This window comes from Salmo trutta, chromosome 39, assembly GCF_901001165.1.
Source record: "Salmo trutta chromosome 39, fSalTru1.1, whole genome shotgun sequence".
In the NCBI taxonomy this organism is placed as follows: domain Eukaryota; kingdom Metazoa; phylum Chordata; class Actinopteri; order Salmoniformes; family Salmonidae; genus Salmo; species Salmo trutta.
Window position 1 is genome coordinate 2350578 of NC_042995.1, and position 25937 is coordinate 2376514.

Sequence of the window (25937 nt, forward strand, 5' to 3'; positions counted from 1 at the left end):
CACTCCCTTTAAGAGTGTGCTCCTAATCTCGGCTCGTTACCTGTATAAAAGACACCTGGGAGCCAGAAATCTTTCTGATTGAGAGGGGGTCAAATACTTATTTCCCTCATTAAAATGCAAATAAATTTATAACATGCGTTTTTTTTTGTTGTTAATTATTCTATCGCTCACTGATCAAATAAACCTACCATTAAAATTATAGACTGATAATTTCTTTGTCAGTGGGCAAACGTACAAAATCAGCAGGGGATCAAATACTTTTTTCCGTCGCTGTATATTATATTTGCCAGACAACAACGAAACTTTGTTCCAGTTCACTTGTCCTAGGTCTGCATTCCAGGACATTTTAGCAGAGGGAACAGTAACATCTTGACATTGTTTTCTTATATACATGTTAATACATTTATAGGTTTAAAATGTCAATTCCTTCTAGCTGTATTGAGGCAACAAAACCCTCAACAGGGATGAGGGACTGTTATATTCTCCTAAAAGAAGAATAGTACCTACTGCCTGGCTACATGACAAGCAAGTGGTGTCTTTTCTCTTAAAGGAGACAGCGCACATTTTTATAAAATAAAGCAATAGGCTACTTCTATGAAAATGTTATTTATCAGTAGGCCTAACATGGTCCCAAATGAAAGGGAAACAGATTGTCACCTGTAGCCCCAAAGAGCATTGGAATCAGCCAACACGAGCTCAATGCAGGCATACACTCCTATTGAATATGAATTCACCTGTATTGTGAGTAGACCTACGCCATCTTCATTTACCCAGTTTATCAAGAGACTGACCATTCAAATAAATGATAACCACCTTTATGTTGTTGGGTAGTTAAATTGCTAAAGTCAAATTGACTATGGTTGTATAATTGATTTGTTATTGCATACATGCTTGTCTCTGGGAACATTTCTCATCAAAATGCTCCAATGTAATTATATTTATTATCGGGCTAAAATAATCAGCCATCGGCCTCCTTGACCCCCAAAAATTGGTATCGGCTCTTAAAAACCCATATCTGTCGTTCTCTACTGTTTACCCTAATTATCTTCCACATGTAAAGTCAAATGATCTCGCACAAGTCACCCATATTTATGAGCAAAGGCTCCCTTTTACCTGTAGTTTCTGAACAACATGTTAAGATCTGATGCCAAAAACCAACAGCGTTGCTGTTGACACCACTGATTCACAATAACATTCATCATCATCCTCCTCATCATCATCATCCTCCTCATCCTCCTCCTCATCATCCTCCTTCTCCTCGCGTGTTTAATTGACCGCCGATGATGACTGTACCTTTAAGGAGCCGCCGTGCGACTCTGCCAACCTAACAGAAGGAGACATCTGCCAAAGTGATTCAACTAAAGACTGTCCCCTTCCTCCCCTCTTCAACACAGACAAGGAAGGACAACCAAAAGGAGCCAGTCAGGGAACACGTCCTCTCAGTGAATGAGTTGTGTTGCTACCCCTCTGAGGGAGACCTGGCATGTATGGAGTCGTAGCATACTGTGTCTGGTACAATTTGTGGACCAGGTCTGAACGTGTTCAACAAGAAAAGGTGAGGTGGTGTGTGTGGAGGGAGGGAGGGAAGCAGGAGTCAGACTCAGCAGGACTCATTAAAATGGAGTGTAAACTGAGTGCTAATGGGGAGGCAGGTAGCTAAGCTGCTGCCATCTCCACACACACACACACACACACACACACACACACACACACTCACTAATTAGGGAACAGGTCTGCCTGCAGCCGACACAGAGGCAGGAGGGGAGATGGAGAGAGACATACAGAGATACACATTCTCCAAGAGGAAAGACCACGGGGAATGATCAAATCAATTAACATCCAGCTCCAAAAAGAGAAGCAGCTCTGGCTGTGGCCCGATGCCTCGGAGCGCTGCCGACTACGTGTTATTCTCCAACCTCTGTCTGTCTGGGGCTGACGGCTGTCAGGTGGGCTGAGTGTGTGTGTGTGGTCGTGCCGGGCCTGGCTCACCATGTCTCATGTTGGGGAAACAATGGGCATCTCAACAGAGGCCACAGCCAAACCCATATGATGATGGAGGGTTCTTTAAGACTGTTGGTCTACGTCATCTTTCTAAAACACACACACACACACCTCCCATCTGCCACCAGTGACATGTGTATGTGGCCCTCTTCATTTGTACATCATTATCAGCCATTGAGTTCACAGGAGTTATGCAAATTGAGTGGCTGGACCCAGGAGGATTGTACTGCTGCCAGACAGACAGAGACGATGTGTGAGTGAGAGAGAGGCTCTTCTACAGGGACAGGAGAACACACACATATCTGGCACTGTGTAGCAGCTCTTCCAATCCATCTTCATCACATGACAAATGTTTGACAAGTAGTTCAACATGGATCCTTATAGAAAGCACAACATCGTCATTGTCGTTTCCAGAGAAAAGCTCACACACACACTCACAGCTGTGTTCTGTTCTGCTGCTCTATAACCATAATGAGTATGTGCCTGGGCTCTCTCCTCTGAGTCACTTCCAGTTGCACGTCATCCCCCGTTTACCGCCACAACGCAGACTAAAAACATTGCTAACCATAGATGGGATGCATAGGTCAATTACATGAAGCTCTGCTGCTATACTGTCTACAGATAGACAGGACTGAATGGCAGATTGGGTTATGTGACTAATAGACCATCCTGACTGATGAGAGGCACTTATCAGAGTTTAGAGAGGAGCAACACTATCAGAGGCTATGATGTCCATGCAAACTGGACGCCTGGGGAATAACACAGGACCCAGTTGCTACTTCATAGTGATATTTCCTTCCGGTGGGGAGTATGGGGATAAATGGAAACATCTCACAAGTAAACATCATGTTGTCCCTGATTGAGGGGACAAGACAATTTACTCTGATCTCTGCTGTGCTGTCCCAGCGGGGGGCCTCCTTGCGCAGCAGCACCACAGAGACACGGTCTCCCTCGACGAGCTGCGCGACACGGCCCCGGCACTACCAACTACTGCAGCGCTGCTAACAAATGCAGCGCGTCGTTGAAAGGAGGCCCCTAATCAGAGATGCAATTTGTTCATTAGTGGATTACAAACGAGGCCTCCGTGCTGATATGAGAGGCCGTGATTAACACACGCTAATTGGCTGATTTCCTTATACTCCAGTTGAAGCAGCTCACAGGAGATGCCAGGCCCCCCCCCCCCCCCCCCTCTGGTTCGCTCTATGCTTGTTTGCGACAAATTAAGGCCAACTCAAACAATCTCTCCACGATTACAGTGGGGGGGGGGGCTCTTGAGCTCTCTGGTTCAATACCCCTCCCCTTCCTCTCCACCTCCCCCTCCCTACCCACCCCCCCACCCCCCCGCCGATGCCCCAATCAAAGCGCTGGGCTACACCGCCACACAGGAAAAGGCAGGGCTTTGAAAAGCACGTAGAGGAAGAGGGTAACGGAGGACCATATGCCAGCCGGCAGACTGCACTTCATTAACCATCCTCAGCCTCTTCTCCCTCTCACCATCTCTCCCCTTTCTTTTTGGACAAGGAGAGAGGGATGGGGGCAGGACAGAGGGATGGGAGCAGGACAGAGGGATGGGAGCAGGGGGGAGAGTGAAAGAAAGTAAGAGTGAAATCCCGTCCCGCTCCTTATACTAATGATCTCATTTCAATACCCAGGAGAACCCCCAACTCTAATTGATGTCAAGTGTGTGCTTTCGCTGTTAATCAAGGAGAAGGCATCAAACGGAGGGAGCCTGGCTGTGTCTGGGCTTCACGCTCTGATCACAGGCAGCCCTCGTTCTCCGGGAAATCAGCAATACGGCGCTGCCGGACCCTAATTATCCCCGTAACAGCCGGCTGGCCAGGCGAGGGCCAGATCTGATCATACCTGCTTAATTGGAATAGCACGGCCACTTCCAATGCTGTCCGCTCGGCCCTCCAGTCCTTTCTTGTCCCTGTCTGGCTCGCTGGCCTTCCGAGACTGTGGAGAAGGAGATAGGAGAACAAGTAGGGGTTACAGAGGCCCTGAGTTAAGCCCTCTAAAGTGTCTGAACGAGGAGCCTGAACAAGGGTCTGTTACAGCCCTCTTCTAGTCTTCACATAACAGGCCTCATCTAATGGCTGCTAGAGGTGACTGGGGTTATTATTGTGTCTATGAGTCAACTTGACCCAGTTGTTGACCTCTCTCTAAGTTGCTAAGGAACTGGGAAGTGGACATGATGCGTGTGTCTGTACATTCTAGAAGGTGGTCACATACAACCTTCCCTGTGGCCCATAGATTCTCACTGTAAGCCATTTACCATTTAAAAGTCCTTTACATCATTTTGGATGTATTTAACATCCATAGTTTGAACATCTAATAATGCATGAGTCAACAGTGAAGAAGTAGATGTCCTGTGTGTGTGTGTGTGTGTGTATCTGGGCTCACAGTGAAGAAGTAGATGTCGTGTGTGTGTGTGTGTGTATCTGGGCTCACAGTGAAGAGGTTGGAGCGGCGTTTGGACTGCTTGCGGACGGGCGTGGGGGTGTTGGTGGTCTGGGGGACGTCGATGCGTAGCTCCTTCTGACTGGTGCTGGGGGTGGAGGGTACTGACGACGAGTAGTCACTCAGGCTGCCGCCATTACTGGTCTGCTACAGAGACACACACACTTCTATGTACTGTGTTGGTAACACTAACTTAGTTTAGAAAGAATGAGTGTATGTATGGATGAGAGTAAACAGAGAAAGAGCATGTATGGATGAGAGTAAACAGAGAGAAAGAGTATGTATGGATGAGAGTAAACAGAGAGAAAGAGTATGTACGGATGAGAGTAAACAGAGAGAAAGAGTATGTATGGATGAGAGTAAACAGAGAGAAAGAGTATGTATGGATGAGAGTAAACAGAGAGAAAGAGTATGTATGGATGAGAGTAAACAGAGAGAAAGAGTATGTATGGATGAGAGTAAACAGAGAGAAAGAGTATGTATGGATGAGAGTAAACAGAGAGAAAGAGTATGTATGGATGAGAGTAAACAGAGAGAAAGAGTATGTATGGATGAGAGTAAACAGAGAGAAAGAGCATGTATGGATGAGAGTAAACAGAGAGAAAGAGTATGTACGGATGAGAGTAAACAGAGAGAAAGAGTATGTATGGATGAGAGTAAACAGAGAGAAAGAGTATGTATGGATGAGAGTAAACAGAGAAAGAGTATGTACGGATGAGAGTAAACAGAGAGGAAGAGTATGTATGGATGAGAGTAAACAGAGAAAGAGTATGTATGGATGAGAGTAAAGAGAGAAAGAGCATGTATGGATGAGAGTAAATAAAGAAAGAGACAGAACAATATAAAAAAGTGTGTGAAAGTGAGAGAGAAAGAAAGTTGAACATTACAGACACTACACTAGTATACAGCTGGTACAGTATCTCCTCTTCATAATAACAGACACTACACTAGTATACAGCTGGTACAGTATCTCCTCTTCATAATAACAGACACTACACTAGTATACAGCTGGTACAGTATCTCCTCTTCATAATAACAGACACTACACTAGTATACAGCTGGTACAGTATCTCCTCTTCATAATAACAGACACTACACTAGTATACAGCTGGTACAGTATCTCCTCTTCATAATAACAGACACTACACTAGCATACAGCTGGTACAGTATCTCCTCTTCATAATAACAGACACTACACTAGTATACAGCTGGTACAGTATCTCCTCTTCATAATAACAGACACTACACTAGTATACAGCTGGTACAGTATCTCCTCTTCATAATAACAGACACTACACTAGCATACAGCTGGTACAGTATCTCCACTTCATAATAACAGACACTACACTAGTATACAGCTGGTACAGTATCTCCTCTTCATAATAACAGACACTACACTAGTATACAGCTGGTACAGTATCTCCTCTTCATAATAACAGACACTACACTAGTATACAGCTGGTACAGTATCTCCTCTTCATAATAACAGACACTACACTAGTATACAGCTGGTAGAGTATGTCATGACGTTGGCCTGTGGGTAAGGTTTATGACCCCCCCATAAATACCTTTCCCCCTTCCTTTGTGATTGATGACAGGACGACATAAACTGTACCTGAGAAAGTATACACCCTCTAGTTATCAGAGTCACATGGAATTGTTATGCAATTGAAATGTTTGATATTGAAATTGTTTGTTAGGAGATTAAATGTAATTTTAGCTTCCAAATGAGAGAATTGGGTTTTCATAAGGAAAGGGCCCTGCCCGATCAGTGGCCAACCCTGTGAAGAGACATGGGGTTATAAACGATGAAACACCTCCTTCCCTCCTCTCCACTATATAAGTCTTTGACGAAAAGACATTCACGTGTTCCAGTACGTGAGGACTGCAGCTTCTACGTTAGAAGGACAGACACATATCAAGAACAGAACTAAGCCAACCTCGGCGTGAGCTATGGTATGAACTGGTATGAACTTTGAGCTTATTCACTACAGAAGTGATACTTCCTAGCCGTTGAGTTAGCCGCTGCTAACGTGGGCTAGGAAAGGACGGACGACGGATCCAGTCTAACAACCAGACGAAGATACCACCACGTATCCATAACCACTACAGGAAGATCTGGTGGCCAACCCGGCCAGCATCTACGACCAATCTACCGAAGCGCAGCTCAGAGTAAATATTTATTGCATTTTCCTTTTCCAAATGGGCGGTAATTTAGAATGCATAAGATAATGTATTTACGATAGCATAGCTGCTGTTTCTTTGTTCCTAAATCTTCCCGCTCTTTCATTCAAGCCCAACCCCCTTTCCTTTGTGTAACCAGCCGTCATATCTGTTCCGTCCACCGGGACGTTTTCTGTATGACATCATTGTATTCTGTGTATTGGTAATTCTGTGTGATTAGTTAGGTATTTAGTAAATAAATAATTAAACCCAATTTTGTATTGCTGATTCAACTTGTTAGCCAGGGTTCGTGAAGATAACCAAGAATTTACAACTTTCATGATGAGACTGAAAATAAGATAAGGGTTAATATTGACTGCTATCGATGTAAAATATTACTAAGTATTTTAAGAGTTTATTCGGAAGATAACAGCTCTATAAACGTTCTTCTGTGGTGCCCCGACTTTCTAGTTAATTACATTTACATGATTAGCTTAATCAGGTAATATTAATTACAGAGAAATAATTTTATAAGTTAGCATGTCATATCACTTAATTCGGCATAGCCAAAGACACGACAAGTATCTCCTCTTCATAATAACAGACACTACACTAGTATACAGCTGGTACAGTAGCTCCTCTTCATAATAACAGACACTACACTAGTATACAGCTGGTACAGTATCCCCTCTTCATAATAACAAACACTACACTAGCATACAGCTGGTACAGTATCTCCTCTTCATAATAACAGACACTACACTAGTATACAGCTGGTACAGTATCTCCTCTTCATAATAACAGACACTACACTAGTATACAGCTGGTACAGTATCTCCTCTTCATAATAACAGGCACTACACTAGTATACAGCTGGTACAGTATCTCCTCTTCATAATAACAGACACTACACTAGTATACAGCTGGTACAGTATCTCCTCTTCATAATAACAGACACTACACTAGTATACAGCTGGTACAGTATCTCCTCTTCATAATAACAGACACTACACTAGTATACAGCTGGTACAGTATCTCCTCTTCATAATAACAGACACTACACTAGTATACAGCTGGTACAGTATCTCCTCTTCATAATAACAGGCACTACACTAGTATACAGCTGGTACAGTATCTCCTCTTCATAATAACAGACACTACACTAGTATACAGCTGGTACAGTATCTCCTCTTCATAATGACAGACACTACACTAGTATACAGCTGGTAGAGTATCTCCTCTTCATAATAACAGACACTAGATCTGTGTCACTCATAACCTCTATCATTCATCCTAGATTCCTTAACATTCTACTGTACAACAAGAGCCCCAGCTTGGGAGAGAATTATGGGTAGCATTGAAGACACACTGAGGGCCATTCTGCAGTAGGAGAGTACTGTTACTTTGTGAAAACAACCCTGATTCTCAGGGGATGAGCTGGGCTACGTAGACAAGCTGAATGATGCTGGTTTAATGACAAATCGATGGGGGACTGAGCGCTGTGGATCGAAGACACGACAGGGTGGTAAACGGTGTGTGTATGTGTGTGTGTGTGGATCGAAGACAAGACAGGGTGGTAAACGGTGTGTGTGTGTGTGTGCGCATGGTAAAAGAGAGATGCTGTTGCTGCTGGGAGAAACATCTTACAGCACAACGCTGATAGAGGAAGAGGGAGGAAGAACAAATATGGACAAGAGAATGTAGTCAAGGACCTCAATGTGGCCATTTTGTTTGTGTGTCAGTAAATTGTGTCTGTCTGTAAATGTATTTATGTGTGTGTACCTACCTGGCTGATGTGTACTGCTGCAGCTACCTGTGCAGAACACACAGAGGAGTGGCTAGGGGAGTTGGGGAGGGACTTGCACGGACCAATGGACAGCTGCTGCTTCTTCCTGGTCGCCACGATCTTCTGGGCCACTGCAACAACACAACAGTCATCATTCAGAGGGTCTATTCTCCCAACGGAGACACATAGCGGGCTAGACAACCTAATAGAAAAAAGAGAGAGAAAAAAATAGAGAAATGGAGAGAGAAGAGAGAGAGCTAGACCAACTAATCGAAGGAAGAGATGGGGACAAGAGAGAACGAGAGTGAGAAATGGAGAGAGAAGAGAGAGAGTGCCTGAGAACACTAGCTAATGGTACACTAGTTCAGACCAGAACAGTCCATTACTTCTCATAATGCTGACGCAGGCAGCTCCAGCAGCCCTGTCTGTGAATCTCCTATCTATCTGGTCCACAAGAGACCCCCCGTCCGCCTTCCACACACACCCCTTACCTGCTAACAGCTCCAGTGATTATTTCACTATTATTATACAGGAGAGAGAGCGGGCTATCAGTGTTATTGAAAAGGGCCATGCCAATCAATGGGTGCTCAGCTGCCTCCTATCGATCCCCAGGCCCAGCGCTCTGGCCCAATCAGGGAGGGATATTCAAATGTTCCGTCATCTCCGTGGCGATTGAGGCCATTGATCCGGCCCACTGGAGGGTAGGGGGAGGGGCCTCGTCTCTCAGAAGGAGGGGAATGTTCCTTTTACAAACTAACAACTAGAAAACACAACTTCATAGACTTCTTCTATTCTCCAATTTTAACTTTTTTGTTGAGTGAGTTGAACTTTCTGGAAATGGGTACAAAGCTGTAGGGCAGTACTAGGAAAGATCCCTCACATATGACAAACATGTCTGTGAATATATCCTCCTTCCAAGGACTTATATTTGTTAAGAATCAAGAGACAGAGCAAGTTGTCAGAGATGATCACATTGTGTCCATCTAGTTTGGGCAGGACAGGGTTAACAATACATCCTTCTTCCCTCAGTCTCAGATTCTATTATCCCCAGCCCCAATAAACAGGGCCGGGTTTCATTTGGTGCGAGATGAAACCATTGTTTTAATTGGACCCATTAAAGGCCTCTGTTTTAATGAGGAGCCAGTCATAAACATTTACCTTCAGGTGAGAGGGCCGTGCCAAGGGCAGGAGGAGAGACCTGCTCTCTGTGGTTAAACACTACAGTAAAACTAGACCTGCTCTCTGTGGTTAAACACTACAGTAAAACTAGACCTGCTCTCTCTGTGGTTTAACACTACAGTAAAACTAGACCTGCTCGCTCTGTGGTTAAACACTACAGTAAAACTAGACCTGCTCTCTCTGTGGTTAAAACTAGACCTGCTCTCTCTGTGGTTAAAACTAGACCTGCTCTCTCTGTGGTTAAACACTACAGTAAAACTAGACCTGCTCTCTCTGTGGTTAAAACTAGACCTGCTCTCTCTGTGGTTAAACACTACAGTAAAACGTTGAGCATCTGTGGTAAAACTCAGTCCCCAGTTCAATCCCGTGAACCTGGTAGTCGAACACTGGTAAAATGCAGAGCCAATTGTTCAATCATAAACCGATAACCGGATAACCCGGCATATGCCAAAAATCTTATTTCCATATCACAATACTGAAACACAATGAATTACCCTACAACCCTGAACACAACCTCAAATAACTCTGTCTTTACAAGACCTCCATGGATAACAGCCAGCCATTGGACAACAGTGACGTAGACTAGACAGAGCTGATCTGTAGAAGATATATGTGATACAGGTCCACAGACACAGCCAGGCCTGGGCTGTATATTACTTTAAGTGTTAAGAACAGTTATGATAAGGCTGGGTTAAATATTTAAACTGCATGGCTAATACCATTTAACTTTAACCATCAATCTTACTTCTCCTCTGAGAGGCTGCCATTTATTCTAATGGAAACGTCTCCCCTCTGATCAGATTTATGGCAGACTGGAGGAGAGGAGGGCCCAGAGCTAACTGCTACAGACCAGAGCTAACTGCTACAGACCAGGCAGACTGGAGGAGAGGACAGCCCAGAGCTAACTGCTACAGACCAGGCAGACTGGAGGAGAGGACAGCCCAGAGCTAACTGCTACAGACCAGGCAGACTGGAGGAGAGGACAGCCCAGAGCTAACTGCTACAGACCAGGCAGACTGGAGGAGAGGACAGCCCAGAGCTAACTGCTACAGACCAGGCAGACTGGAGGAGAGGACAGCCCAGAGCTAACTGCTACAGACCAGGCAGACTGGAGGAGAGGACAGCCCAGAGCTAACTGCTACAGACCAGGCAGACTGGAGGAGAGGACAGCCCAGAGCTAACTGCTACAGACCAGGCAGACTTGAGGAGAGGACAGCCCAGAGCTAACTGCTACAGACCAGGCAGACTGGAGGAGAGGACAGCCCAGAGCTAACTGCTACAGACCAGGCAGACTGGAGGAGAGGACAGCCCAGAGCTAACTGCTACAGACCAGGCAGACTGGAGGAGAGGACAGCCCAGAGCTAACTGCTACAGACCAGGCAGACTGGAGGAGAGGACAGCCCAGAGCTAACTGCTACAGACCAGGCAACTTAATGCATTTTAATACCAGTCAGTCAGCCAGCCAGGCATCATATGGAAGTATGTTTATATAGTCTATACCAGGGGTTCACAAACTTTTTTGGGCCTGCGACCCCATTTTGATCAAAATATTTTTGTGACACCACTGCGTAAACAATTTTTACTTTTTTTAAATTAGGGCTATGACAGTTTATTACAAACCAGTCTGACAGTAGCTGTGACAGTAGCTGTGACCTGTGACAGTAGCTGTGACAGTAGCTGTGACTTATGAAAGTAGCTTTGACTTGTGACAGTAGCTGTGACTTGTGACAGTAGCTGTGACAGTAGCTGTGACTTGTGACAGTAGCTGTGACAGGAGCTGTGACTTGTGACAGTAGCTGTGACAGTAGCTGTGACTTGTGACAGTAGCTGTGACAGTAGCTGTGACTTGTGACAGTAGCTGTGACAGTAGCTGTGACTTATGACAGTAGCTGTGACAGTAGCTGTGACTTATGACAGTAGCTGTGACAGTAGCTGTGACTTGTGACAGTAGCTGTGACTTGTGACAGTAGCTGTGACAGTAGCTGTGACTTGTGACAGTAGCTGTGACTTGTGACAGTAGCTGTGACAGTAGCTGTGACTTGTGACAGTAGCTGTGACTTGTGACAGTAGCTGTGACAGTAGCTGTGACTTGTGACAGTAGCTGTGACTTGTGACAGTAGCTGTGACAGTAGCTGTGACCTGTGACAGTAGCTGTGACTTGTGACAGTAGCTGTGACTTATGACAGTAGCTGTGACAGTAGCTGTGACTTATGACAGTAGCTGTGACTTGTGACAGTGGCTGTGACAGCAGCTGTGACTTATGACAGTGGCTGTGACAGTAGCTGTGACTTGTGTCAGTGGCTGTGACAGTAGCTGTGACTTATGACAGTAGCTGTGACAGTAGCTGTGACCTGTGACAGTAGCTGTGACAGTAGCAGTGACTTGTGACAGTAGCTGTGACAGTAGCAGTGACTTGTGACAGTAGCTGTGACTTATGACAGTAGCTGTGACAGTAGCTGTGACTTGTAACAGTAGCTGTGACTTGTGACAGTAGCTGTGACAGTAGCTGTGACCTGTGACAGAAGCTGTGACAGTAGCTGTGACAGATGCTGTGACCTGTGACAGTAGCTGTGACAGTAGCTGTGACCTGTGACAGTAGCTGTGACAGTAGCAGTGACTTATGACAGTGGCTGTGACTTGTGACAGTGGCTGTGACAGTAGCTGTGACTTATGACAGTGGCTGTGACTTGTGACAGTGGCTGTGACAGTAGCTGTGACTTGTGACAGTGGCTGTGACAGTAGCAGTGACTTGTGACAGTAGCTGTGACAGTAGCTGTGACTTGTGACAGTAGCTGTGACAGTAGCTGTGACTTGTGACAGTAGCTGTGACAGTAGCTGTGACTTGTGACAGTAGCTGTGACAGTAGCTGTGACAGTAGCTGTGACAGTAGCTGTGACTTGTGACAGTAGCTGTGACAGTAGCTGTGACTTGTGACAGTAGCTGTGACAGTAGCTGTGACTTGTGACAGTAGCTGTGACAGTAGCTGTGACTTGTGACAGTAGCTGTGACTTATGACAGTAGCTGTGACAGTAGCTGTGACTTATGACAGTAGCTGTGACAGTAGCTGTGACTTATGACAGTGGCTGTGACAGTAGCTGTGACTTGTGACAGTGGCTCTGACAGTAGCTGTGACTTGTGACAGTGGCTGTGACTTGTGACAGTAGCTGTGACTTGTGACAGTAGCTGTGACAGTAGCTGTGACCTGTGACAGTAGCTGTGACTTATGACAGTAGCTATGACAGTAGCTGTGACTTGTGACAGTAGCTGTGACAGTAGCTGTGACCTGTGACAGTAGCTGTGACAGTAGCAGTGACTTGTGACAGTAGCTGTTACAGTAGCTGTGACTTGTGACAGTAGCTGTGACAGTAGCTGTGACTTGTGACAGTGGCTGTGACAGTAGCTGTGACTTATGACAGTGGCTGTGACTTGTGACAGTAGCTGTGACAGTAACTGTGACTTGTGACAGTAGCTGTGACAGTGGCTGTGACTTGTGACAGTAGCTGTGACAGTAGCTGTGACTTGTGACAGTAGCTGTGACTTGTGACAGTAGCTGTGACTTGTGACAGTAGCTGTGACAGTAGCTGTGACTTGTGACAGTAGCTGTGACTTGTGACAGTAGCTGTGACTTGTGACAGTAGCTGTGACTTGTGACAGTAGCTGTGACAGTAGCTGTGACTTGTAACAGTAGCTGTGACTTGTGACAGTAGCTGTGACTTGTGACAGTAGCTGTGACTTGTGACAGTAGCTGTGACTTGTGACAGTAGCTGTGACAGTAGCTGTGACCTGTGACAGTAGTTGTGACCTGTGACAGTAGCTGTGACAGTAGCTGTGACTTGTGACAGTAGCTGTGACAGTAGCTGTGACTTGTGACAGTAGCTGTGACAGTAGCTGTGACTTGTGACAGTAGCTGTGACAGTAGCTGTGACCTGTGACAGTAGCTGTGACAGTAGCTGTGACTTATGACAGTAGCTGTGACAGTAGCTGTGACTTGTGACAGTAGCTGTGACTAATGACAGTGGCTGTGACTTGTGACAGTGGCTGTGACAGTAGCTGTGACTTATGACAGTAGCTGTGACTTGTGACAGTAGCTGTGACAGTAGCTGTGACTTGTGACAGTAGCTGTGACAGTAGCTGTGACTTGTGACAGTAGCTGTGACAGTAGCTGTGACCTGTGACAGTAGCTGTGACAGTAGCTGTGACTTGTGACAGTAGCTGTGACAGTAGCTGTGACTTGTGACAGTGGCTGTGACAGTAGCTGTGACTTATGACATTGGCTGTGACTTGTGACAGTAGCTGTGACTTGTGACAGTAGCTGCAACAGTAGCTGTGACAGTAGCTGTGACTTGTGACAGTAGCTGTGACAGTAGCTGTGACTTGTGACAGTAGCTGCGACAGTAGCTGTGACAGTAGCTGTGACTTGTGACAGTAGCTGTGACAGTAGCTGTGACTTGTGACAGTGGCTGTGACAGTAGCTGTGACTTATGACATTGGCTGTGACTTGTGACAGTGGCTGTGACAGTAGCTGTGACTTGTGACAGTAGCTGCGACAGTAGCTGTGACTTGTGACAGTAGCTGCGACAGTAGCTGTGACTTGTGACAGTAGCTGTGACAGTAGCTGTGACTTGTGACAGTAGCTGTGACTTGTGACAGTAGCTGTGACAGTAGCTGTGACCTGTGACAGTAGCTGTGACTTATGACAGTAGCTGTGACAGTAGCTGTGACAGTAGCTGTGACCTGTGACAGTAGCTGTGACAGTAGCTGTGACTTGTGACAGTAGCTGTGACTTGTGACAGTAGCTGTGACAGTAGCTGTGACCTGTGACAGTAGCTGTGACAGTAGCTGTGACCTGTGACAGTAGCTGTGACAGTAGCTGTGACAGTAGCTGTGACCTGTGACAGTAGCTGTGACTTGTGACAGTAGCTGTGACAGTAGCTGTGACCTGTGACAGTGGCTGTGACAGTAGCTGTGACAGTAGCTGTGACAGTAGCTGTGACCTGTGACAGTAGCTGTGACTTGTGACAGTAGTTCAGTCTGAAGGAAGTATGGTTTGCAGTGATTGAAATGCATCAGAAAGGTATTGGGAAGTTCAGAAGATCATCAGGCCATCATTTTGTATGATCTTCTGTGTAGAAAAGATCATCATTACTTCTATTCTTATTCCCCAGTGTGATTTAGTGCCTGGTCTTGTCCTCTCTGTTCTAATGAGGCTTGTGGGTATCGTAGAGGGTAACAGGAGACACATCCGTGTTCCTGAGAGTCTGATCTTTCACTGATGGGGTCATAACATTTTGTAGCTGAAACCTTTCAAAAGGATAGAGCCACATTTGTAGGAAGAAAACAGAAAGTGTTCTGTTAATTACAACCCTATCTAGCTGTTGCCGAGGTTACTGATGTAACCTCAGTTCTATGACCCAAGCAAAATTTGTAAAATGTATTTCAGAGTTTCTCTTGCGACCCCAATTCAAAATCAGGCGACCCCCTCATGGGGTTGTGACCCCTAGTTTAAGAAACACTGGTCTAACACTGTTATTGTCATTCATTTAAAACATTTTAATTAAAATTGTATTTGTCATTGTAAAAAAACAATAGCGAGGCTATATACAGGGGGTACTGGTACCAAGTCAATGTGCGGAGGTACAGGTTAGCTGAGGTAATTGAGGTAATATGTATATGTAGGGGTAAAGTGACTATGCATAGATAATAAAACAGTGAGTAGAAGCAGTGTAAAAAAGGGGGTCAATGTAAATAGTCCAGGTAGCCATTTGAATAACAGTTTAGCAGTCTAATGGCTTGAGGTTAGCAGCTGTTTAGGAGCCTTTAGACCTGGACTTGACGCTCCGCTACAGGTCAGAGAGTTGTTTACCAATGTGTATTACACCAGGGGGTGGGGTACACAGCCAACAGGCTGAAGATGTGAGACAGCCAACAGGCTGAGGAGGTGAGACAGCCAACAGGCTGAGGGGGGGAGAGCGCCAACAGGCTGGAGAGGTGAGACAGCCAACAGGCTGAGGGGGGGAGAGCGCCAACAGGCTGAGGGGGGGAGAGCGCCAACAGGCTGGAGAGGTGAGACAGCCAACAGGCTGGAGAGGTGAGACAGCCAACAGGCTGGAGAGGTGAGACAGCCAACAGGCTGGAGAGATGAGACAGCTAACAGGCTGAGGGGGGGAGAGCGCTAACAGGCTGAGGGGGGGAGAGCGCTAACAGGCTGAGGGGGGAGAGCGCTAACAGGCTGAGGGGGGGAGAGCGCTAACAGGCTGAGGGGGGGAGAGCGCTAACAGGCTGAGGGGGGCGAGCGCTAACAGGCTGAGGGGGGAGAGAGCTAACAGGCTGAGGGGGGAGAGCGCTAACAGGCTGAGGGGGGAGAGCGCTAACAGGCTGAGGGGGGGAGAGCGCTAACAGGCTGAGGGGGGAGAGCGCTAACAGGCTGAGGGGGGAGAGCGCTAACAGGCTGAGGGGGGAGAGCGCTAACAGGCTGAGGGGGGAGAGCGCTAACAGGCTGAGGGGGGAGAGCGCTAACAGGCTGAGGGGGGAGAGAGCTAACAGGCTGAGGGGGGAGAGCGCTAACATGCTGAGGGGGGAGAGCGCTAACATGCTGAGGGGGGAGAGCGCTAACAGGCTGAGGGGGGAGAGCGCTAACAGGCTGAGGGGGGAGAGCGCTAACATGCTGAGGGGGAGAGCGCTAACAGGCTGAGGGGGAGAGCGCTAACAGGCTGAGGGGGGAGAGAGCTAACAGGCTGAGGGGGGACAGAGCTAACAGGCTGAGGGGGGAGAGAGCTAACAGGCTGAGGGGGAGAGCGCTAACAGGCTGAGTTGGGAGAGAGCTAACAGGCTGAGGGGGGAGAGAGCTAACAGGCTGAGGAGGTGAGACAGCTAACCTTTTCCCTCCAACACCCAACTGGACAGAGTGTGAAGAGAGAGAGGGACGGACACACACAGAAAGCGAGAGAGAGATAGAGAGAGGAAGAGAGAGAGAAAGTGGTGGTGAGGGTGCGGTCAGGGTGGTTAGTGGAGGCCTGCTATAAATATTAATTAATGAGTCAGAAGGAGCTAACGTGTCAGATAATGAGGCGCTAGCTGTGGCCTGCCGTGTGTGTGTGTGTGTGTGTGTGTGTGTGTGTGTGTGTGTGGCGCCTGCCAGGGATCCACTGGGGAAAAGGTCACTATTGTACCTCACTTATAACCCAGTAATTAGACCATCCTCCATTAGACCTGCCCTCTTGCTCACTATCTTTTCTCTCTCCCTCTCTGCCAGGGGCCCCACATCGCATGTACACAGACGAGGCCCACGTCAACCAAAATAAGGGCCCCACATTGACATACAGACACAGAGGCCCCATAAGAGCTACGTACGGTCACACATGGATAGTGTTGTGTACTGCTGCTGCTGCAGCGCCTCATGTCTGTCTTCGTCTACTGTCAGCAGGGCGCCTGCTGTGCCGCCAGGCCAGGGGAAACACTGATCTACTCCGACAGGCCCTTAGATTTGTTATCAAAACAATCCACAGCTAATTTGTCTTAATAACCGCCCTCATCTTGACAGACACTCATTTCCCTCTGTGTGTGTGAGGACTGAGGAACATAGCCAGAAAAATAACATGGGCCCCTTCTGTTTCCACAGATGAGATATATATATGGTCGGAATATTGGAAACAATGCTTGGTATGTTGCCATGGTAACTAGCGTACATGTGAATACACTGGGTTAAAGTGGAACTTAGATATGCAGATATGAAACAGACAATCATAATATCAGTCAAAAATATCAAATTCGCAGTTGATGCTACAAAACCAACTTCATAAGAGGTTTTAAAAGTAGGTTCTATTTGACTCAACGTTCCATGATGTACAGTAAGACATTGTTGGCAGAATAGATGGATGCAGTTCAATGCATGATTCATATAATTCACCAATACATTTCTTTGTATTCCAAAAAATATTGCTATCAGGTTGTAAATCACAGCTGGCCTGGTACATTGTTACCTGCATCCATTTGGGATGCACTGTTTCAGTTTCCATGACTCAATGTTTTAGACAAAAACTAACGAAAGTAACTAAGGCAGGGAATGTCAATACGATCAAACTAGGAAGGGAAATGATCACAAGTCAGTCATAATGTGGCTAATAGGCTAGCGTATCTATTTATGTAGCAAGCTAAAAACACAGAGCCTAACGTTAGCTAGAGAGCTAGCTGCTAGGAGGATGTCATGTCATTGGAGGAGTGGGTGAGTGACTTTTTCCCCTCCTATCGTTTTCAGTGGCTACACACAGCTAGAGATGCAGGTGTCATTTGGTTAGCTAGCTAGAACGACTGTTATACAGTTAGCATATCTCCTGCATTCCCAAATGCACTCTGGCTCTCTACTCTGATTTCAGAGCACTCTCGTCTGAGTGTGTCAGAGCGCAGAATAACTGATGAATTTACGAACGCGCAACACCTGCTGAATATGACTGGTGTCAGCAAACGTAGGCAGAAAAGGTAATAGTTAGTCAAGAACGCTCTAGAGAACATGTAAACAGCCTAACCAGCTCTGCTAGGGAGAGTAACATGGTCAGAGTGAGGTTCTCTCTCATTTATGTCTGGAAGTAGCTAGCCGACTTTAGCCAGTTAGGTTTTGGTGCTTGGTTGGAACAAGCATGCAACATGGCAGGCAAGCTGTTGAAGGACGAGGAGGCTACAATTCCCCATTGTTTATCAGTGTCATTTTGACGGCCAACAAGCTGAAAAAGTTTGAGAGGGTTTATCTAATGTTTCTTCGTTAGATTTTGCTCTGGCTAGCATTAGTTGTTGATCTTGTTGTTCTGTATAACTGAGGGAGAGAGAGTCTACCTTTCCATGGTTATTTGATCAATAGGACTAAAGTATTTTATGGCTTTTGCTGAATAAGTTCTAATGATCTAAAGTCGCCTGTAAACACACAGTCCAAACGCACTTCCTACTCTATATTATTATAGAACTGTTAAAATGCTGTCAGTTCCACTTTAAAGAGAGCAACAGAGCTGAACACTATTGTGAATGTCATTCAGAGATACAGGTAGAGAGGTGATAGGATCTACTTTGCTCCACAGAAGCCAGTTCATTTGGATTGGTTGTCGTAATCACTTTGATCATGCATGGTTTCGTCAACAAGTGGACTGATTTCCTAGTTCACTATTGTTCTAGGGATGATCTGGAATGAATGGAATCAGAACTTCTAGACTTGATATTATCCAGTGGCATTAGAATCCTGACTGTGTCCATTATAACACAGTAGCTAATTACAGTAATAAAAGGTATATGACAGTGACAATACCGTAAATCAGTGTCCCTGGAGCGTGAGTGTGTGTGTGAATGCTTCTGTGTGTGTGTTCCAGCAAGAGGACAGCGAGGCTTCTCAGCTCGTTAGTGTGTGCTAACGAAGCACTGCGTCCCGGCTCTGGCATGGGGGCGGCTGCAGCGGTGCGCGCGACTTGCCATGGCGACCGTAATTAGGATAATTAAATTAGCGCGCTGATGGACGAGGGGCCAGGGCGCTGTCAGGATCCCTGTCACCCCCCCTCACCCCATAGAACACCACCCCCATCACACCCCATCCCTCAGACAGACAGCCTGCCCAGGCCAAAGCCCCCTGACCAGATAGAGCATCACAGGTCATTATGTGTATGTCAGTGCCATCAGAAAGTATTCACACCCCTTGTCTTTTCCCACATTTTGTTGTGTTACAGCCTGAATTTAAAATGGATGACATTTATATTTTTTGTCAATGGCCTACACACAATACCCCATAATGTCAAAGTGGAATTATGTTTTTTAAATGAAAAGCTGAAATGTCTATAAGTATTCAACTCCATTGTTATGGCAGGCCTAAATAAGTTCAGGAGGAAAAGTGCTTAACAAGTCAAGTAGTAAGTTGCATGGACTCTCTGTGTGTAATAATAGTGTTTAACATGATGTTTTAATAACTACCTCATCTCTGTAACCCACACATACAAATATATGTAAGGTCCCTCAGTCAAGCAGTGCATTTCAAACACAGATTCAACCACAAAAACCAGGGAGGTTTTCTAATGCTTCGCAGAGAAGTGCACCTATTGGTAGATGGGTACAACAACAACAAACATTGAATATCCCTTTGAGCATGAAGTTATTAATTACACTTTGGGTGGTGTATCAACACACCCAGTCACTACAAAGATACAGGCACCCTTCCGAACTCAGCTGCCAGAGAGGAAGGAAACCGCTCAGGGATTTCACCATGAGGCCAATGGTGACTTTAAAACAGTTACAGAGTTTAATGGCTGTGATAGGAGAAAACTGAGGATGGATCGACAACATTATAGTTACTCTACAACATCAACCTAAATGAAGCTGGTACAGAATAAAAAATATTCCAAAACATGCATCCTGTTTGCAACAAGGCACTAAAGTAATACTGCAAAAATGTGGCAAAGCAATAAACATTTTGTCCTGAAAAAGTGGAAAAAAAGTAATGTTTGGGGCAAATCCATTACAACACATTACCGAGTACCACTCTCCATATTTTCAAGCATAGTGGTGGCTGCATCATGTTAAGGGTATGCTTGTAATTGTTTTAAGGAACGGAGAGTTTTTCAGGATAAAAAATAAACGTAATGGAGCTAAGCACAGGCGAAATCCTAGAGGAAAACCTGATTCAATCTGCTATCCACCAGACACTGGGAGATGAATTCACCTTACAGCAGGACAATGACCTAAAACACAAGGACAAATCTACACGAGTTGCTAACCAAGAAGACAGTGAATGTTCCTGAGTGGGCGAGTTACAGTTTTGACTTGAATCTACTTGAAAATCTATGACAAGACCTGAAAATGGTTGTCTAGCAATGATCAACAACCAATCTGACAGAGCTTGAACAATTTTGAAAATAATAATGGGCAAATGTTTTACAATCCAGGTGTGGAAAGCTCTTGGACTTACCCAGAAACACTCACAGCTGTAAATGCTGCCTAAGTGTTGACTCAGGGGTGTGAATACTTAATAAGTAAATGAGATGTGTATTTCATTTTCAATAACTGTGCAAAATTTCTAAAAACAAGTTTTTACTTCGTCATTATTTGGTATTTTATTAGGATCCCCATTAGCTGTTGTGAAAGCAGCAGCTACTCTTCCTGGGGTTCCACACAAAACATGACACATAATACAGAATGACATAATACAGAACATCAATAGACAAGAACAGCTCAAGGACAGAACTACATACATTTTTAAAAAGGCACATGTAGCCTACATATGAATGCATACACACAAACTATCTAGGTCAAATAGGGGAGAGTTGTTGTGCTGCGAGGTGTTGCTATATCTGTTTTTGGAAACCAGGTTTGCTGTTTATTTGAGCAATATGAGATGGAAGGAAGTTCCCTGCAATAAGGGCTCTATATAATACTGTACATTGTCTTGAATTTGTTCTGGATTTGGGGACTGTGAAAAGACCCCTGGTGGCATGTCTGGTGGGGTAAGTGTGTGTCAGAGCTGTGTGTAAGTTGACTATGCAAACAATGGGATTTAACACATTCATGTTTCTAATAAAAATAAAAAGTGATGTAGTCAGTCTCTCCTCAACTCTTAGCCAAGAGAGACTGGCATATTTATATCAGCCCTCTGATTACAATGAAGAGCAAAACGTGCCGCTCTATTCTGGGCCAGCTGCAGCTTAACTAGGTCTTTCCTTGCAGCACTGAACCACACAACTGGACACTAATCAAGATTAAACAGAACTAGAGACTGCAGAACTTGCTTTTTGGAGTGTGGTGCCCAAAAAGCACAGCCTCTCTTTATTACGGCCAGACCCCTCCCCATCTTTACAACCACTGAATTATGGGGTATTGTGTGTTGATGGGTGAGGAAAAATATATATATTTATAAAATGTTGAATTCAGGCTGTGGAATAACAAAATGTGGAATAAGTCAAGGGGTATGAATACTTTCTGCACTGTACACATTAAAACACAAACCCACTCCTACCATGTGGTTCTACCATGAGAACCTCTGACCCCACAAAAACACTGAACCACGAAAGCAGTGACAGGACCGCTACATAGCATGTTCACACACACACACACACACACACACACACACACACTGGACCCTGCCAAAACAAATGAATCCTCTTCATTTGCCCCCCCATCACATAAATCTAATGCATGTAGATGACTGTGTATCTGTGCCAATTATTTTAATGGTAAATGTTCTGACCACTCATGCAACAGGATCATGTATTATATCCTTGTTCACACATTACAACTCATTATAACCTTGTTCACACATTACAACTCATTATATCCTTGTTCACACATTACAACTCATTATATCCTTGTTCACACATTACAACTCATGATATCCTTGTTCACACATTACAACTCATTATATCCTTGTTCACACATTACAACTCATTATATCCTTGTTCACACATTACAACTCATTATATCCTTGTTCACACATTACAACTCATTATATCCTGTTACACATTACAACTCATGATATCCTTGTTCACACATTACAACTCATTATGTCCTTGTTCACACATTACAACTCATTATGTCCTTGTTCACACATTACAACTCATTATATCCTTGTTCACACATTACAACTCATTATATCCTGTTACACATTACAACTCATTATATCCTGTTACACATTACAACTCATTATATCCTTGTTCACACATTACAACTCATTATATCCTGTTAAACATTACAACTCATGATATCCTTGTTCACGCATTACAACTCATGATATCCTTGTTCACGCATTACAACTCATTATATCCTTGTTCACACATTACAACTCATTATATCCTGTTACACATTACAACTCATGATATCCTTGTTCACGCATTACAACTCATGATATCCTTGTTCACACATTACAACTCATTATATCCTTGTTCACACATTACAACTCATTATATCCTTGTTCACACATTACAACTCATTATATCCTTGTTCACACATTACAACTCATGATATCCTTGTTCACACGTTACAACTCATTATAACCTTGTTCACACATTACAACTCATTATATCCTGTTACACATTACAACTCATGATATCCTTGTTCACACATTACAACTCATATCCTTGTTCACACATTACAACTCATGATATCCTGTTACACATTACAACTCATTATATCCTTGTTCACACATTACAACTCATTATATCCTTGTTCACACATTACAACTCATTATATCCTTGTTCACACATTACAACTCATGATATCCTGTTACACATTACAACTCATTATATCCTTGTTCACACATTACAACTCATTATATCCTTGTTCACACATTACAACTCATTATATCCTTGTTCACACATTACAACTCATGATATCCTGTTACACATTACAACTCATGATATCCTTGTTCACACATTACAACTCATTATATCCTGTTACACATTACAACTCATGATATCCTTGTTCACACATTACAACTCATTATATCCTTGTTCACACATTACAACTCATTATATCCTTGTTCACACATTACAACTCATTATATCCTTGTTCACACATTACAACTCATTATATCCTTGTTCACACATTACAACTCATTATAACCTTGTTCACACATTACAACTCATTATATCCTTGTTCACACATTACAAGTCATTATATCCTGTTACACATTACAACTCATGATATCCTTGTTCACACATTACAACTCATTATATCCTGTTACACATTACAACTCATGATATCCTTGTTCACACATTACAACTCATTATATCCTTGTTCACACATTACAACTCATTATATCCTTGTTCACACATTACAACTCATTATATCCTTGTTCACACATTACAACTCATTATATCCTTGTTCACACATTACAACTCATTATAACCTTGTTCACACATTACAACTCATTATATCCTTGTTCACACATTACAAGTCATTATATCCTGTTACACATTACAACTCATTATATCCTTGTTCACACATTACAACTCATTATAACCTTGTTCACACATTACAACTCATGATATCCTTGTTCACACATTACAACTCATATCCTTGTTCACACATTACAAGTCATTATATCCTGTTACACATTACAACTCATTATATCCTTGTTCACACATTACAACTCATGATACCCTTGTTCACGCATTACAACTCATGATATCCTTGTTCACGCATTACAACTCATTATATCCTTGTTCACACATTACAACTCATTATATCCTGTTACACATTACAACTCATCATATCCTTGTTCACACATTACAACTCATTATTTCCTTGTTCACGCATTACAACTCATGATATCCTTGTTCACACATTACAACTCATTGGCTGTTCTATTTGATTTAAAACAAGACTTGGCATTATTTTACTGTTACTTTGAATTTCCATAAAGTCCCATTGGAATCATGTCAAATTAGTGCAAATCGACATGAACTTATGGCATGGGGATTCATAGCCTATATGAGCATGTGCTTCATAATGTATGTATTTACATGTAGCGTGCGTAAATGATGGTATACATATCGTATGTCTAACAGAAATGGATCCATAGTTAAAGTGAGATCACGGACTACGCAGGCAAGGCTGCAAAGATCAATACACAGAATGTGTTGAGGAATGATTTCTGTTTTAGAAATTGCAGCTTCATTTTCAACTGTCTGCTTCACTATTCCCCTGGCGATGAATTAAGGGAGACGAGCTAAATCTACAACACTTTCATTTATCATCTGTGTTTTAAAACGCCATTTATCTGCACAACGACTGAATGGTGAAAGTAGGAGGAATAATGTCATTCTAAACAGAGCTGTTTCTGAATGCGCTGCAGTATTCCAGCAAATAAAACAAAGTCAGAATTAGATTAAAAACAATACTAATATAAAAACAACAGTAATCTTCACCATCATAACAAAGATCCACAGTTCCTTCCATCCAAAGCGCGTGTCACAGACATAACGGGCTCCAACAGTGTGTGTGTGTGTGTGTGTGTGTGTGTGAGAGAGAATAGAGTATGAGCACCAAGTCCTACAGTCAGGCGAACACGCTCCACAATCAAAAGGTCACCTTTTATTCAACAAAATGGAGTCTGAGATTACATTCAGAGAGCGTGAGTAGATGAGAGAAACACGGGAGGTAGATGACTAGAGACGATGCTATTGGTCCTCTATTACAGGAGAATTAGTGTGTGGGGGGGTGGGGATCATACGATCGCCTCGGACCAATTATTTTTGTTGAGCATCTCAACCACATCCTCCTCTAGCGAAGGCAGAGAGGCACAGAGCCCCCGCCACACATCCTCCTCTAGTGAAGGCAGAGAGCCCCCGCCACACATCCTCCTCTAGTGAAGGCACAGAGCCCCCGCCACACATCCTCCTCTAGCGAAGGCAGAGAGCCCCCGCCACACATCCTCCTCTAGTGAAGGCAGAGAGCCCCCGCCACACATCCTCCTCTAGCGAAGGCAGAGAGGCACAGAGCCCCCGCCACACATCCTCCTCTAGTGAAGGCAGAGAGCCCCCGCCACACATCCTCCTCTAGTGAAGGCACAGAGCCCCCGCCACACATCCTCCTCTAGTGAAGGCACAGAGCCCCCGCCACACATCCTCCTCTAGTGAAGGCACAGAGCCCCCGCCACACATCCTCCTCTAGTGAAGGCACAGAGCCCCCGCCACACATCCTCCTCTAGTGAAGGCAGAGAGCCCCCGCCACACATCCTCCTCTAGTGAAGGCACAGAGCCCCCGCCACACATCCTCCTCTAGTGAAGGCACAGAGCCCCCGCCACACATCCTCCTCTAGTGAAGGCACAGAGCCCCCGCCACACATCCTCCTCTAGTGAAGGCAGAGAGCCCCCGCCACACATCCTCCTCTAGTGAAGGCAGAGAGGCACAGAGCCCCCGCCACACATCCTCCTCTAGTGAAGGCAGAGAGCCCCCGCCACACATCCTCCTCTAGTGAAGGCACAGAGCCCCCGCCACACATCCTCCTCTAGTGAAGGCAGAGAGCCCCCGCCACACATCCTCCTCTAGTGAAGGCAGAGAGGCACAGAGCCCCCGCCACACATCCTCCTCTAGTGAAGGCAGAGAGCCCCCGCCACACATCCTCCTCTAGAGAAGGCACAGAGCCCCCGCCACACATCCTCCTCTAGTGAAGGCACAGAGCCCCCGCCACACATCCTCCTCTAGTGAAGGCAGAGAGCCCCCGCCACACATCCTCCTCTAGCGAAGGCACAGAGCCCCCGCCACACATCCTCCTCTAGTGAAGGCACAGAGCCCCCGCCACACATCCTCCTCTAGTGAAGGCAGAGAGCCCCCGCCACACATCCTCCTCTAGTGAAGGCACAGAGCCCCCGCCACACATCCTCCTCTA

At 45.0% G+C, this 25937-nt stretch overlaps 1 protein-coding gene across 7 annotated transcripts in view; it reads right to left on the bottom strand.

Annotated features, from left to right (window-relative positions):
• Positions 1-25937, bottom strand: part of agap1 (ArfGAP with GTPase domain, ankyrin repeat and PH domain 1) — a 251067-nt gene that overhangs the window by 100364 nt on the left and 124766 nt on the right. For 6 of the 7 annotated variants that reach the window (XM_029741621.1, XM_029741620.1, XM_029741618.1 and 3 more), the window contains 3 exons: positions 8411-8541; positions 4453-4608; positions 3865-3957 (listed from right to left, as the gene is read on the bottom strand). In XM_029741621.1, the coding sequence (XP_029597481.1) occupies positions 3865-3957; positions 4453-4608; positions 8411-8541 (380 nt within the window). The remainder of the gene's footprint in view (positions 1-3864; positions 3958-4452; positions 4609-8410; positions 8542-25937) is intronic. The other variant, XM_029741617.1, reaches the window with a different exon arrangement.